We start from the raw sequence: 15,930 nt of genomic DNA, 5'->3' as shown, positions 1-15,930 counted from the left end.
TTCATTCTCTAGTCTGGCATGCCGCCTTGTTCCTGCCCTGAACTGGCAGCTTTCTTATGATTAGTTATGGTGGTTTATCTTAAAAATGGTCTCTGAGTCCAAATGGTACCTCGCTATACCATTACTCTTGAAGAGTTCCTATGATGTATTTCTGTACAATCTTTGAGATATCTCTGTACTTTGTTTTAGTTTTCTGTTATGTGTCTGAATTTATTGAACTGTCTGCCATCATTATGCTGTACAGTTTGTTCAACCAATTTCTTACCCAACTCAACAAATATAATTCAGATAACCAAAGTATGACTTGAACAAACTTCTGTTTGTCGTTATTTTTCCTTTGTGTATGCATGAGAATTTTATTTGAACAGAGAGGAAAACTCATACAAAACACGAGCAAGCCGGCAAACCACCAGAACAGCAGAAAGCTCCTAAACAAAAACATAGTCATAATAGATACTAAAATTTTGCGTACTTTTGGTATGATTGGCTAAAAAATTTATTTTATATTAAGAAAAAGTAATACATCTAATTATATTAATAGAGTATGTAAAGCATACGCAAAACTGACTGCACATAAAAATTTTATAAAAAAGATATTAGTCAAAATAAAATACTCCCAAAAAGTATTTAAACGAATCTTAGTTATCAAAACATTTTTATAACAAACAAAACCAAAACAACCATCACAAAAAAAGAAAATAAATAAATAAAAAGAGGACATTCTTACAAAAATTTTCTTACCAAACATATTTTTAATGGGTTCTCGAATTTTCAAATCTAACAAAAAATTCCCTAAAAAGCTTTTTCAAGTCGAACATAATAGTTTTAATGTATCCCATCAATTTTACAAAATATCATAAAAATCTTCTTCGTCAAAAGGTTGAAATGTTGCCCATCATGAATCTACTCCCAATTTGTTTCCGATATTACAAATAAACATTTTTTTATTTACCATATGACATATCTATTTTAGTTATTAAATAAATTCAAAATAAATCTCATAAAATAATTGAAATACAAAATCTAGTATGTCAATATATCACTATAATGATAATACAAAGTTATTTATATAAAATTTTAAATTTTAATATTATATTAATTAGTAATTTACCATAAGTCAAACTTCTGTTGCTTAATTGACAAAACTCCTAACCAAAATGGAGGTCTTAAATTTGAAACTCTTTTCTCCCAAATGTATAAAAAAAAAAAATAGTAATTTATCATATATTATAAAATTATTTTATATATAATATAAAAAATCATGTATAAATATTTATACAATATAAAAAATTTGAAATATATATATATATATATATATATATATATATATATATATATATATATATATTTATATGAACCTCTTCAAGGCTAGAAAAAGAAAAACTGAAATATCATCAATTTTGATTGTTTATGAAAAAAATAGAATTGGTATTGGATCGACCGAATTAGATACTATACCTAACCCATCAGTTCGATTTGATTTACTGGTTCACTGATTATTTTCACTCCTAAGTGCTAGACTATCGAGTCTTTTTTTTTTTTTTTTTTATTTTATTTTATTTTATTTTTTATATATATATATTTTTATGGTTTTTAAAAATATTACAAGATTATTAAAAAATAATTTCTTAATGTAAAAAGAAATTATTAAAAGAACAGAGAAGAACAGAGAGAGACCTAGAACATACTTGAGCAGGAAAGGAAACACCCAAGCATCCTGAATCAAAAATGAAATCTCTCCCACTGAAACAGCTTCAACCTCTCTCCTTTCCCTCAAAATCCATCATCTCCCATGTCTTCCAACCTTTCGTTGCACCACTTTCTACTATTGCTGCTACTTCTTCTAGTGAAGCTGCTTCTTCCACCGCAACTTTAACCCGAGAGGAGCTCACGAAGATCAACCTCCTCCTTCCACGCCTGTGTCTCTCAAACCACCTCCCCACAGCAATCCACCTCACCACCACTGCCCTCCTCACAAACCCACCTCCAAAATCTCTCTCTCTTTCCATTCTCGTTGATTCCCTCACTTCCGAGCCGGACATGGCCCTACCCATGTCTCTCCTCACCCGCCTCAAGCACAGCCCTGTGGCACATCCTTACCTCACACCCATCAATGCCTTGCTCATTGCTTCATATTTCAGGAAGCATAAGCCTAAGGAGGCCTTGAAAGTGTTCAACTGGATGGTGAGGCCGGGCTCTCCGTGTGTGCTTGATGAGAAGGTTTGTGGGATTCTGGTTAATGGGTTTTGTAGGAACGGGATGATCCTTGAGGCCTTGAAGGTTTTGAGGGCAATGGTGGGTGTGAATTTGGTTCCGGAAAGGGGTTTGGGGAACTGGGTTTATCGGGGTTTATTGAGAGAGGCAAGAATTAAGGAAGCATTGGAGTTGAACGAGGCTTTGGGTTCGATTATAGAGACTGGTGGCGATGAGGCTATGAAGAATGTCGGTAAAGTGCTGGATCACATGATTTCCATATGGACAGACTAGGGCAGGTAAGCTATTGAGTTACATTAATACAGTTTTTTTTTTTTTTTTGATGAATATACATTAATACAGTTGTTAGTACGTTGAAATTTAAATTTTCTTTGATTGTCAGTTTAGGAAAAACTTCTCCTTTAGTTATGGATAATGGACTTCGCAATCGTGATGATTTGCACTAATAATTAATTATTGGATGTTCTTTTGCACTCTTCCGTTTGAGAAGAAAGAAAATTACTTAAACTATGTTTTAATAATGTCGTGTAAAATGAAACTACTGGTGTTTGATGCTTGAACAAACCAGGAACAATGAGAAAAAAGAAAAACAAAATGTGGAATCATTCGAATAAGACACAGGCCTCCTCTCCATAACCCGAAAATCCACCAAAAAATCACAAACGGATCTTTGTCGGGTTGTGTCGTCAACCGGACCTGTACAAACAGAACCAAGCCCCACACTAAGAAGCCCAACAACTTGTACTCTTCTTTCCTGTTTGCTTGGAGCATTTCTTTTGTTCTTGCTGCCTTTGGTATTTATTTCTTCGGATTGACGTTGGTTAGCACCCTTCTTTATTGCAAAGCCATAGGCTTTCTTTGGTCTATCCAAACGTACTCTATTTTTCTGGTTTCAAAAACTGGTGGCTCAGTTCCTTCCTTTGGGTGGTTTTACAATTGAAAGGTATCGAGTACAAGTGACAGTGTGATCATGTGAATTTGACTTTAAAATTGTTTCTTATTCCTATACTTCATCTCCATTAGTATTATCATCTGATTAAAATCTGAACATCCGGTTTAATCTCGAAATAATCTCAATGAATCAAAATAATAGAATCAAACAGTCGGCAATTTTCTACTAGCAACTCATATCAGCGATGTTGATCCGGCTTTCATTGACGCTTGGTTTCTTTTTCTGTAGTACTTCTATTCAAAAAACAGTTTTCTTCCTTCTTTGCTACCGGCTTTCAAGGTGTAAACTTCTTGAAACGAATGAAAATATGTTTCTTTAAACCGTTTTATTAACATGTGGCTTTCAATGATTTCTTACACTACATTAACAGGTTGGGGTGCTTGATGACTTCATAGATAAAATACACATTTGTTTCTACTGTATTGTTTATCTCTTAACTAGGTCCTATTGATAACATTAGCTTAATTTCTTTGCTATAACTTGATTTCAATGAAGTATTAAGTAATAGAATTATGTTGATATGAATGTCTCCCCACGTGATGACATGGGAAATATTCTTTCCAATATATTGCAGTTAGTTTGCTTCTACTGGTATAGCAGCTCAAGGCTTCAGGAGTTCAACTTGGAGGCAGTATCATGTGTGAAATCTTTCTGTGTTTGCTATTTCAACTGGCGACTACTCTGAGTTCTCTCAAAGTGGTATCACTTCATCTCAAATATGAAATATATAGCTTCTGTGAATGAGGTCACTTCTTGAGAAGGGCCCTTCTCCGACTTTGGATTGCAAGCTTTGACAGAATGAGAATTCGAATTTTTGGGATCCTTGTGCTAGGAAAAGGTTTCGTGTGATTTTATATTCTGCCATTTTTTGACAATACATCTGTTCACATTAACACTTTAGGAATCCATTATTCCAAGACTTGGCTAAATTGGTATGTTGAAAGGATTTGAGAGCAATACAATAAAATAATATAGCTGGATTTTTGTTTTCAATATAGTAGTGGTTGAGCCCTACCAAAAAACCAGATGTTCCATTGTCAAATATCTAATCTTCTGCCGCACACTGGGAAAAGGCAATGGACATCCGTAAAATGATGCAGGAAATGGGAGTAAGAAAAGGACCTGGGTGTAGTTGGTTCGAGTTTGGTAACGAGGTTTGTGGCTGGGGATGTATCACACCCACAAAGTGAGCAGCTCCATGGATTTCTTGAAACCCTGTCAGAGAGGATGAGAAAGGAGGGGTATGTGCCTTGTGCTCTTCACAACGTTGATGAAGAGGAGAAAGAAACTTTACTATGTGGACACAGTGAGAAACTGGCAATAGTTTTTGGTATTCTTAACACCCGTCCTGGAACTACTATTAGAGTTGTCAAGAAACTTAGAGTTTGTAATGATTGCCGTGTTGCCACTAAGTTCATCTCAAAGATAGTAGACGGGGAGATCATTGTTAGAGGTGTGAGGAGGTTCCATCGTTTTAGGAATGGAACTTGTTCCTGTGCAGATTACTGGTGACAAGTGCCGGAACTCAATTTCTCTTCTGAAAGAACCAACAAGAATTGTTTAAAATCCTATGCTGGCTGGTACTGTTCATGACAATTCGTTTTCAGTTTTTGAAATTTAGTTTGTAACTAAGTTATACCGTGCAGAAATTTCTTGAAATTTCATATTTGTATATTTATTGATAAGGGAGTTTATATAGTAAAGTGGTTGGTCTTCAACTATTAATCACCACTTCTCTGATTTTGTTGTGAGTCATCGTCCTCAGGACCTCAACCTTTGAGCTTCTGAAGTCTTCATATTTCCACAAGACTATTGAAGATGTCAAGCTATGAGAATTGGTATGAGGAGCTCTTCAACAAATGCTTTTCGTTGTTAGTCAAAGTCGAAGTTTTCCAATAGGGATTTGAGAGATTCCATAAACTGTACAGATTCCACTTAATGAATCGGGACGTGAGAGGAATATGGCGGTATGCGCGCAAAAGTTCTCGTACGCTTTCCATCCATAGTTCTTACTCTCTTGAAGTTTTTGTTTGTTGTCTTTGGATATGTTTGAGTAGAAATAACTCTTATTATAGCCTCCAACCCCTTTATTGCAGAGGCCCCTTTATTGCATGGGTTGTTTTGGGCAATATATTCTTCATTTATTCTTGAAAGTCTGCCTCTTGGTTTGTATCATGAGTGTTGGGGTTGTGTGAGGGAAAGTCTCACTTCTTAAATTTGCTTTTGAGATTGAGAGAAGCCTAAGACTACCCAATATTAGTATTAGAGTCCAGGTTTACCAACAGTCTTAAGCCCAACAGTTTGTGGTAGAAACAAATTGTCGCTACCTCTAATCCAAGGCCCGATGTGTGAGAGGTAGTTTGTAAGAGTTGTCTGTAGAAAGGGTTGGTGGTCAGTTTATAAGTGTGAGGGAAAACTTCACCTTTTGAGTTAGTTTTTGAGATTGAGAGAGGTTTAAAACCATCCAACAATGAGTTTTAACGTGAATTTATGTAAGAGTTATTTATTTAATATGAAAATTTTAATACCAATTAAAAGAGTTTTTGCATAAGAGGGAAACTATTAATGTATCTATAGAGAAGAGGCCGAAGTGACAGGGACCCGATCCTTCCTAATTATAGCATTACTTTTATATGAAGATAAATAATAGATCTAATTATAGAATTTAAGAACATTTAACCGGGCACTTCTTGAAAAATGGTTTTGTAGATATAATATGAAACTAGAAGCACTATAGAAATTAGTAGTTGACTGAAGGCATGGTAAATTGTGGGAGGGTTGGTGTACTAGAGAGGAGAATGAGCCTCAGGGGGTGGGGAGTGTTTGCTAATCATACTAGACTCTTGGTGGGGGAAGGAACTTGTATAAATTTCTAAAGGGACATCTGATGTGGGGAGGAGGCATTGAATGATGCATTTCCAGCTGTGTTTTGAGTGGCATGTGAGCCAGAAGTTTCGGTGGCAGATCTCTTGGTTCGTTTAGGGGACCAAATTCATTGGAACAACACCTTTAGTAGAGCAGCCCAAAATTGAGAAGTTAACAGTTTTGAGGCTTTCTTCAGCCTACTATACTCTATAAAGCTAAATCAAGGTTTTGAATTCCGTTCCGTTTCGTTCCGACCATTTTGGTCGGAATTTGCTGTTTTGATGTAGTGTCTGGTACACTCTACCACCCCATTTCATTTCTCTTCAAATTTTGGTCTCATTCTGGTTAAATTCTAGCCATTTTGGCTAAATTGAGCGTTTCTGCCCCCATTCTATTTCAGGCTGTTTTTGTAATTTTCTTATACTTCGATGAAATTTTTGTGAATTTTAAATCTAAACTGTATTTAATTAATTCTAAAATATCTAAAATATAAATATATTTATATAATTTTAATTTTTTTTATAACTTTATATATGTCTCATCATTTTCTATTGTTTTAAATATCATTATTTTTAATAATTTATCTATTCTTTTATTTTGTTTCTTTATTTTTGTGTCTTAATTCAAGTTTATGATTTTTTTCAACATATATTCATTTTATAAATATTCAATTCTTCTATATATACCCATATGCATGATACACACTTACATATATATATATATATATTTATTTATATATATATTATTAGTTGTTAATTTATATATACATATAAATATTTATATATAATAAATAATTAATTTCGAAACGGTACATCGAAACATACCGGTACTAAAATATTTCGTTCACGTGCCTTAACCGAAATGGTCATCGAAACAGTATTCAAAACTTTGAGCTGAATGCCCTGTTTGAAGATAAGTTATGGTGGACACCTGCGGGTAAGGATAATTCTTGGTTTGCTCATTCTATAAGATCCTTAAAGCCATACCAAACTCTTACTTCCCTTGAAAAATTGTGAAGGGATAAGGTGCCTCCCAAATTACTTTTTTTTCATCTGGATGGTAGCTCTGAGTAAGATTCTGACTACCGATAATTTTCGAAAACGTTGGATAATTATTATAGAATGGTATTGTATGTGTAAGAAAGCCGGCAAGTCAGTAGACCATCTCTTGTTATATTGTGAGACAGCTAGAGTCTTATAATGTGAAATGTTCAACAGAATCGGGTTAAATTAGGTGATGCCTGCTATGATAGTTGAAGTTTTGTCCAGTTGGGGGATGCCGGGGGGACTTCCATAGATTAAAGTTATGTGGAAGATAATTCTTATCTACATTATGTAGTATATTTGACAAGAACGCAATGAAATGACCTTCAAAGATAAGGAGGAGACACTAGAGGAGTTTCGCTCTCTTTTTTTCACTATTTTATTTTCTTTGGGTCATTGCTATAGACTTTAATGGCCAAAATGTACACGATTTTCTTTTATTTTCTTTAGTAAATTAGATAGGTCTTATCTCTTGTATTATATCTTGTATACTTAGATTTTGCCTATTTATATTAATACTATCATTTACCTTAAAAAAAAAAAAATTATATGTATGAATAATAATGGAAGCACAAAGCTCATCTTGAGTTTCTCACACTGTTCTTGAAAAAGCTAAGCATTTTGTTTCGCCAAAGGGAAATTAGAAATTCTTTTCTTCTAGAAAATTAAAAAATTATAAAAAAGCTTGACGGCCTCGTTTGGATTGGAAAGTGATCTCATCTCATTTTATTTTATCATTACAATTTTTTCAAATTTTTATTTAAAATATAATAAATAATTTAATTTTTTTAAATTTTAATTCGTGATAGAGTCCCTATCTTCTTGCATTCACTATTAGATCATTTTTCGTGTAGAAAGACAAGCAAAATGCTTAATGCAAACTAATTATTACTATTTTTTTTTTATACGTAATTCCTCCTTGTTTTTCAATTCTTAGCTAATGTTGTTCTAAGCCTATCTTTCATAAGAGAATAAAATACATTGATATTGACTATCATATAGTGAGAGAGAAGCTCCAAAGCTGGATTGATCATGATATTACATTTTAAAAATAAGTAAAAATCTAGTTGCAAGTATAACTACGAATTAATATGTTCACTAATCGAATATGATTAGTTAAAAAGTTAATTTGATTAAAAATAGTGTTGATTTAAATTTTAAATATGAATGAATCAATATTAATACGTAGGAAAACTCTAAAAACAATATGGAATTAACAGACATTTTCACAAAAGCTAGGACAACAACAATTACTAGAGGATCCCCATAACCAGAAGGTCTGATTTCGCAGTGCTTTCCCGACATCTTATCGAGTTTGGAGAGTGCTTTCAAACGATCGCGAGCTGCATGATTGGAATCCCTCCGCGCCCGTTAACAGTATACCTCGCCGTGAAGCACCGGTCGAAGGCTCTCCTGAAGATTTCCATAACCGGAAGCTGGTTCGAGAAGCAGGCCGCAAGGGAGTTGCGTATGGAGAGAGAGAGAGAGGTGTTTAGTCAATATGGGTCTGAGCGGGTTGTGTCTGGGGGATGAAGAGATCAATGGCAATGTGGACGCAGATGGCCGGGTTGGTGGAAAAGATGTCGTGGAGTGTGAGGAATGTATCCGAGCCGAGGAACTGGGGAGTGAGGCTGAGTTTCATTGCTGCATGTATGATGTCGTGATCTTTGAATTCAAATTGCATGAAATAATTACATATCAATTGGAGGACAAATAAATGGAAAGTATATACAAAAGAATCTCCTAGAATTAGGGGTCAGTTATGTCACATATGGCAAGCCATAGATTAAGGCAAAGCATCCGTCCTCTGTACTTCGACGAGAATCCCCCTAAGCAACGGAAACTGATTATACACTTTTTTTTACTTTTAACGTTTTCGCATTTTCGTTTAATGCTGTACATGATTTTCTCCCTGACCAAACAAAGTGAAAGAAAGTGAGGGAAAATCCGGTGAGAAAAGAAAAATGGGGGTTCAAAAGGCAATGGAGGTCCTGAGCGAAAGAGCAGCGTCCATTAGAGAGTCGCTGCAGAAGAGCGAGACCATCACGGACAACATGGTTTCCATTCTCGGCTCCTTCGATCACCGCCTCTCCGCCCTCGAAACCGCAATGCGTCCTACTCAAGTACACTTCTCCCTCTTTCCTGTTTGGCAGCCGAGGAAAAAAAGAGAGAAATTCCATTACACACTAACAGAAAATGACATAAATGCCTGGAAATTTTACGTTTGAGACGTTTTTTTACAAGATTGAAATCGATGAAGAGATTCGCTGCACTTAAAAGAAATGGTTCTTACGTTCACACACACACACACTCTCTCTCTCTCTCTCTCTCAACACACACAATGGACCAAATGTAATGAGATCTACCCGATGATTTAAAAATAAAAAATAAAAAATTAAAGCTCAAATTCTGTTTTTGCTCATTTATTTGTTTTCGAAATTTCTTTTAATGGCTGTGGCAGATACGAACGCATTCGATAAGAAGGGCTCACGAAAATATCGATAAGACATTGAAGGCTGCAGAGGTTATACTGGGGAAATTCGACCTCACGCGCAAGGTTGGTCACTTCTATTGTTTTGAGTTAGTGATAATTGTACTTGGTGGAAATGAACAATTTGAGTGTTTGACGACAATAGCAAGTCAGTCATTTTCTCTAGGGGCGTCTTCGGTCTTATTTATATGATTTTTGGAACGTAGTGCTGAGGAATGTTTTACAGGAAGTACAAGTATATTTAAGTAGGGTAAATAAAAATACAGAAGTGAGAAAGGAAGCACTCTGGAAGACAAAAGCTTAGGTCGCAACTTGGAGCCACAGTATTGGAAGAGGGGAGCCTCCTTAAGATAACTCAGAATAATAGAAAAAAGAAAAGAAAATAAAAAGAGTACTCTTTTTAGTTACTGGTTGTTATCAAATATATGGGCAATCCTCTTTTTAGTTAAAGCGTATATCGTCCGTTTTCTCCTCTTTAGTGTTAATGCAGTATGCTGTTGAGCTAATGTTCAATTGTGTTAAGTTCGTAGGATCCATGGTTATTCTTTAGAAAGGGAAAAAAAAGACAAATTTTGGCAGTTAATATTAATTGATGGCCGCTTTGAATTGGGGATGTAATTATCTTGACTGGTATAAGATCATCGTTTTTCTCTTCTTTTAGAATATAAGTTTTTTTCTTTTCTAGCATTTGATGAAACAAAACAATATTACCATGCAGTGTTCCTAACATGAGTTCTGATTCATAATGCTGATTTTAAGTTCGATGTGTCATATAGGCAGAGGGCCAGAGGCTGATTTTAAGTTCTTTTGATGCTGATTAATTACCATATCATGTCATACTTTTTAATATGTAGTTCTGATTGACAATGCTGTTTTTAAGTTCATTATAAATATGTAGGCAGAGGCTAAGATACTCAGAGGACCACATGAGGACCTTGAAAGCTACCTAGAAGCAATTAATCAGCTGAGAAGCATTGTTCGGTTTTTCAGCAGCAACAAAAGTTTTAAAAGTAGTGGTGGCATCCTTAACCAAACAAATACCTTGCTTGCAAAAGCCATTTCAAAACTTGAAGACGAGTTCAGACAGCTGTTAACAAATTACAGGTTTATTTTTGCTTTGATCTCTACTACTGTATTAATTTTATCTTAAGAAGCAGACTAATTATTTCTATTTTTTTTATACGTAATTCACATTTCTCAGAACCTCCCTGTTTTTCAATTCCCAGCTAATGTTGTTCTAATCATGTTAGAAACTCTACTAGTTAGTAGTTACATTGTTTACCCTTTATTCCTTGTTTCTTTGTAGTGTTGGGGGGATAACTGGTGGTGAAATGTTATGCTTGAACTGGTAAAGGATGAAGTGAATGGAAATTAACCTGCAAAATGTTGTTTTGTTCTGTTATCTTGTTTATAATCTTTTTCGTTATGAAAGAGGCAAGTTTGTAACACCAAAGAAAACCACGTTTACTGTTCTGCACAAAACGACTCTTAGTGCTTCTTGAGACTCAATAATACTCCTTCAATATTGCTGAAACTTTACAAAATGAGAGTATCTATCCATTCAACGTTTCTTATTAAAGTTAAATTTTAGTTCATTGTTTTTTCTAAATATGAGATTACGTTTGTAAACCCTTTAGGAAGTGTTCATTTGGATATATGCCATTTATAAGTTTTTCATCTACTGCAGGAAGGAGTCATTAATGGACAACTTTAATATTGTTGACTTATACTTTTTATTGGGCATCTTTGGTTACCTTTACATCAATAAAGACAACAAGAGTACACCTTGTTTCCCCTTTTGTTTCCTGTGCATGATGCAGCAAGCCTGTGGAACCTGATCGTCTTTTCGATTGTCTTCCAAACTCTCTGCGGCCATCATCAGAATCTGGACACCAAGGTGATGCCAGCAGCAAGTCTCACGCTGAGCACCAAAAATGCTTAGAAACTGCTGTTTACAAAACTCCAACTCTTATTCCACCGAGGGTTTTGCCACTTCTGCATGATCTAGCCCAACAAATGGTTCAAGCTGGGAATCAACAACAGCTATTTAGAACTTACAGGTGATTGAATATATTTATTTGTTCAATATTTTCTGCATAATCTGAGGCTGTGCCCTTGCTCAACACTTCTGTTTATTCGCTTTTCCATCTTCACTCTGGAGATCATTCACTTCATAAACATTCTACAATCATGGTTAGCAGAATTGCCATCACATTTAAGTTGGTTATGTTCCATTGTCAAGCCTTGTGCCTGATTTTCAAAATTCTCTGCATTTCTCATGTTAAGTAGTGGATGCTTCCAAAGGGTGTGCCAATGCAATACCTATGGAATGGTAGAGGCAAATAATTTTTGCAGGACTTAAGTTGCTATGCCTATCTTCAGATGTATGATACATATTTCCTTTTGAATCCCTACTTAAAAAAGAAATAGGGGCAGCTTTTTCTTTTATATTAGGGGTGATATGTGTTCTGTGTTTTTTTTTTCACATGCTACCCTTCCTTTTCTGTCTTTATTATTATTATTTTTTTATAATCTGGTTTAATTGATGACAATCATATTTTGTTTCCAAAAACCAGGGATACTCGTGCTCCTGTTTTGGAACAGAGTCTCAGGAAACTAGGAGTGGAGAGACTTACAAAAGATGATGTGCAGAAAATGCAGTGGGAGGCTTTGGAGGCAAAGATTGGGAACTGGATCCACTACATGAGGATTGCTGTAAGGAGTAAGGACTTACTTGTGGCTGAATTGGTACTGTTGTTTTTCCAACTATATAAGAATGCATGAAACAGGTTAAACTGCTCTTCACTGGGGAAAAGAAAGTCTGCGATCAAATATTCGATGGCATGGATTCTCTCAGGGATCAGAGTTTTGCTGATGTCACTGTGAATAGTGTGTCTGTGCTTCTCAGTTTTGGGGAGGCCATTGCCAAAAGCAAGAGGTCGCCTGAAAAGTTGTTTGTTCTTTTGGACATGTATGAGATAATGAGAGAAGTCCAGCCAGAGGTAAATTTTTCTATACAGATCACTGACAGGAAACTAAATCCTGTTATATTTTAGCATGTGAAATTTATTTAGTTCAAGTATTGATTTGCATACGTAAAAAGGTTTCCCTCATAATTTAAGATTGTAACATAAGTCTTATAGTTGTCTTTCTTCACCAACATCTTCTCGCTTCGGGTCAAACATTGTTTTGCTTTAATCCTAGTAAGAGCTTGCACGATTTAATCCAAATTTTTGCCAGGCTAGTGGTGAACAATATGGTTTGATTTTTAAAAACTTGAATATAGAAGAGGATCAGGAGGACCCTTGTGGAGATGACAAAAAATCTAAATGAAAATAGGTGTTGGCAACTAGAACTCAAAATGATTCTTCCTCAAAATTCTTCTTTTCTTTCATGAATTCATGGTCAAGTACATAGATGTGCGCACATACACAACCTGAGCACTTTTTTATAAGGTTTTGGCTCACTTGTCGAAATGAAAAGCTATGTTAAGAGGCTAATGATATTACAAAATAAACATATGCAGATTGGTCTTTTTTCTGACTTGAGTAAAACTGACATACTTACTTTTTATTACGTCTGTGTGTGTGTGTTGGACGTGGGGTGGAGCAGATTGGAACACTTTTCGGAAGTAATCATTGCATTGAAACACGGGAATCTGCACTGAGTTTGGCAAAGCGGCTAGCTCAGACTGCCCTGGAGACCTTTGTTGATTTTGAAGAAGCGGTTGAAAAAGATGCAACAAAAACTGCTGTACTTGATGGAACTGTCCACCCTTTAACCAGCTATGTGATAAATTACGTGAAATTTCTTTTTGAGTGAGTTTTAATTCCTCTTCTTTCCACTTCCTGCTACTGGTTTCGAAAGGCTTCCCCCCAGAAGGAATGCTTTATTGAGAACCGATTCTTCTTATTGATGGATTTCTTATGCTGTCTTAAGTTATTGTAGTTGGCGGACACTCATAGCACTTGGTACAATCTTTTGCATTAATGGTTTAGTATAAGTCATCATGTAAAGCAGTACAGGTATTCATCTCTAATTTTTTGTTGTAGTGGTGGTGACTGTATCCGAGACAAGTTTCCTACCTCCTTGTTTTACCCATACTGTTTCTATTAGATTTCTTTTGGTTTTTTAATTGGCTTGTTTCTTTACAGTTTCACTTTGGTAACTCTTCAAATCGTTTCTTGTATGTTCTATGGAGATCAGTTTTGTTCCATCAGCCTCTTTTCCAGCTTCTTGGTTCTTTTGCGGTTGTCTTTGGTCAATGTTGTGAGAAACTGTAGTCAAACGAAATGCATGACTGTTGGGTATTTTTGTGCACAGCTACCAATCCACATTGAAGCAGCTTTTTCAGGAATTCAATGATGCTGATCCTGAAGCTCAGTTGGCTTCTCTAACTACAAGGATTATGCAGGCTCTCCAGAATAACCTGGATGGGAAATCCAAGCAGTACAAAGATCCTGCATTGACACAATTGTTTCTTATGAACAACATTCACTACATAGTGAGATCGGTTCGGAGGTTAGTTATATATTTAGCTTGCTCTATTATTTGGAAATGATCATTCCTGCATGCTAAGTATGCACAATTCTGAAAAGAATATTCGCAGGTCAGAGGCAAAAGACTTGTTGGGGGATGACTGGGTGCAGATACAGCGGAGGATTGTTCAGCAGCATGCAAATCAGTATAAGAGGGTTTCTTGGGCAAAGGTTTTGCTTCTTTAATCAAACTTCTTGTATCAGAATCTGTTTGCTTTTCCACAACTCTTGAAGCTGGACCTGGAGACATTAATGGTTATGCTAGATGTTTACGGAACTTCCCCATTTACATCTTTATTTTATTTTGGCTGTTCGAGCATTCTATAGTTTTGGTTATGCCAAGGACATGATAAGTGAGCAATACTTTATGTAACTGTAACTGTACTTCACCGCTCACAGGTGCTAGAAATGTTTTTCGAAGATTATACTTGATAATTTGATAAGGGAAGTTAGTCGAAGATCTCACTCAGCTGCTATGCTGCTGTTTTTTGATCCTCAGATTCTGCAATGTCTCACCGTTCAGGGATCTAGTCCATCAGGTGGGGGTGGCCTGGTTGGAGGTGATGTTGGTGGCATTGGTCTTTCCAGAGCAGTGGTGAAGGACAGGTTCAAGACCTTCAATACCCAATTTGAAGAGCTACATCAAAGGCAATCTCAATGGACAGTTCCCGATAGTGAGTTGCGAGAGTCTCTGAGGCTGGCTGTTGCTGAAGTCCTCTTGCCTGCTTTTAGATCTTTCCTTAGACGTTACGGGCATGTTCCTCGTACTTTCTAATTTCCTCCTATTTTTTAGAAGGCTTGCCTAATTTTTTATGTTTTGGTTTATTAAAAATAAAAAAATGTGCTTTTTTTGTTATAGGCCTATGATAGAGAATGGAAAGAACCCTCAGAAGTACATAAGGTTCACTCCAGAAGATCTTGAACGCATGCTGGGGGAATTTTTTGAGAGTAAGACCTGGAATGAACAAAAGCGATGAACAACTGATATAACATCTATTTTCGATTACAAAATAATTAGACCATATAATAAATAGCTAATGATATTCTTTGTTCCGTGACAAGATGTAATAATAAGGGCATATTCAAGTCCCTTTTAACGTCTGTTATTCTTTATTTATTTATTTATTTATTTATTGTGTAATGTCATGCTCTCTTTGTATAAGTTATTCCTCTACTATAAATTAGAGTTATTAATAAAATTGAAATATCGTATTTTTATTAAAAAAAAAAAAATCTTTTTAAGCTCTATCAAGAGCAAAAAATTGTAAGACATCTCAATTATTAGTGAAGTCACCCCTTGCTACAATTATAGTAATATTTATAAACTGACATTATGGACTCTATGGAAGTTCAGAAGTTTGACTGGCTAGAGGTTATATTTAGATAGATATTTGATCACAAGGAGAAGAGAGAGGAGATGAACATCCCTTATAAATTACCATAATCATGTTTATATATTCAACAATTATCTGTTCTAAATATTTTCTGTAATTTAAATTATATGAATTGTATAATATTTATTGTTATGATTCGTAGACCAGTCAACTTTCGTGTTAAAGATTGTTCAGTCTACGCGTCTAGGATAGATAATGTAACAAATCCTCTTGCCGTTAGATTTTTCAACCTACGTCATGAGTTGGTTGGTTGGGCCACGCATTGGCATGGAGTTCCTGCCTCCTCCACGACGGGATTTGGTTTCCTCGGTGTTATGGACATTTACCTCCACAATTTCATTTAAGAACGTCGATCGAAAATGGCTCAAAACAAAAAATAATGGTCCCAGTTGATGCAAGAACATAGTATTGGAAAGAGTAATATTATTTAAAA

At 35.4% G+C, this 15,930-nt stretch overlaps 1 protein-coding gene across 4 annotated transcripts; it reads left to right on the top strand.

The window, feature by feature from the left end:
- Positions 1 to 1,666: 1,666 nt before the first annotated feature.
- Positions 1,667 to 15,244, top strand: LOC122279622 (exocyst complex component EXO70A1-like). Of its 4 annotated transcripts, XM_043090356.1 has the most exons (14): positions 1,667 to 2,492; positions 3,741 to 4,746; positions 4,932 to 5,004; positions 5,095 to 5,153; positions 9,536 to 9,631; positions 10,464 to 10,669; positions 11,386 to 11,625; positions 12,142 to 12,280; positions 12,355 to 12,567; positions 13,178 to 13,383; positions 13,889 to 14,086; positions 14,175 to 14,274; positions 14,603 to 14,856; positions 14,963 to 15,244. In XM_043090356.1, exons 4-14 carry the CDS (start codon positions 5,136 to 5,138, stop codon positions 15,078 to 15,080), a joined length of 1,788 nt encoding a protein of 595 aa, XP_042946290.1. In that variant the 5' UTR covers positions 1,667 to 2,492; positions 3,741 to 4,746; positions 4,932 to 5,004; positions 5,095 to 5,135; the 3' UTR covers positions 15,081 to 15,244. The 4 variants fall into 4 exon arrangements, with proteins under 4 accessions (XP_042946290.1, XP_042946291.1, XP_042946289.1 ...); XM_043090357.1 differs by lacking the exon at positions 9,536 to 9,631; XM_043090354.1 differs by lacking the exons at positions 1,667 to 2,492; positions 3,741 to 4,746; positions 4,932 to 5,004; positions 5,095 to 5,153 and adding exons at positions 7,992 to 8,675; positions 9,001 to 9,197.
- The last annotated feature ends 686 nt before the right edge of the window (positions 15,245 to 15,930 follow it).

This window comes from Carya illinoinensis, chromosome 10 (genome assembly GCF_018687715.1).
Source record: "Carya illinoinensis cultivar Pawnee chromosome 10, C.illinoinensisPawnee_v1, whole genome shotgun sequence".
Classification (NCBI taxonomy): domain Eukaryota; kingdom Viridiplantae; phylum Streptophyta; class Magnoliopsida; order Fagales; family Juglandaceae; genus Carya; species Carya illinoinensis.
The sequence above is the reverse complement of the archived record's forward strand: the minus strand, read 5'-3'. Positions and strand labels throughout refer to the sequence as shown.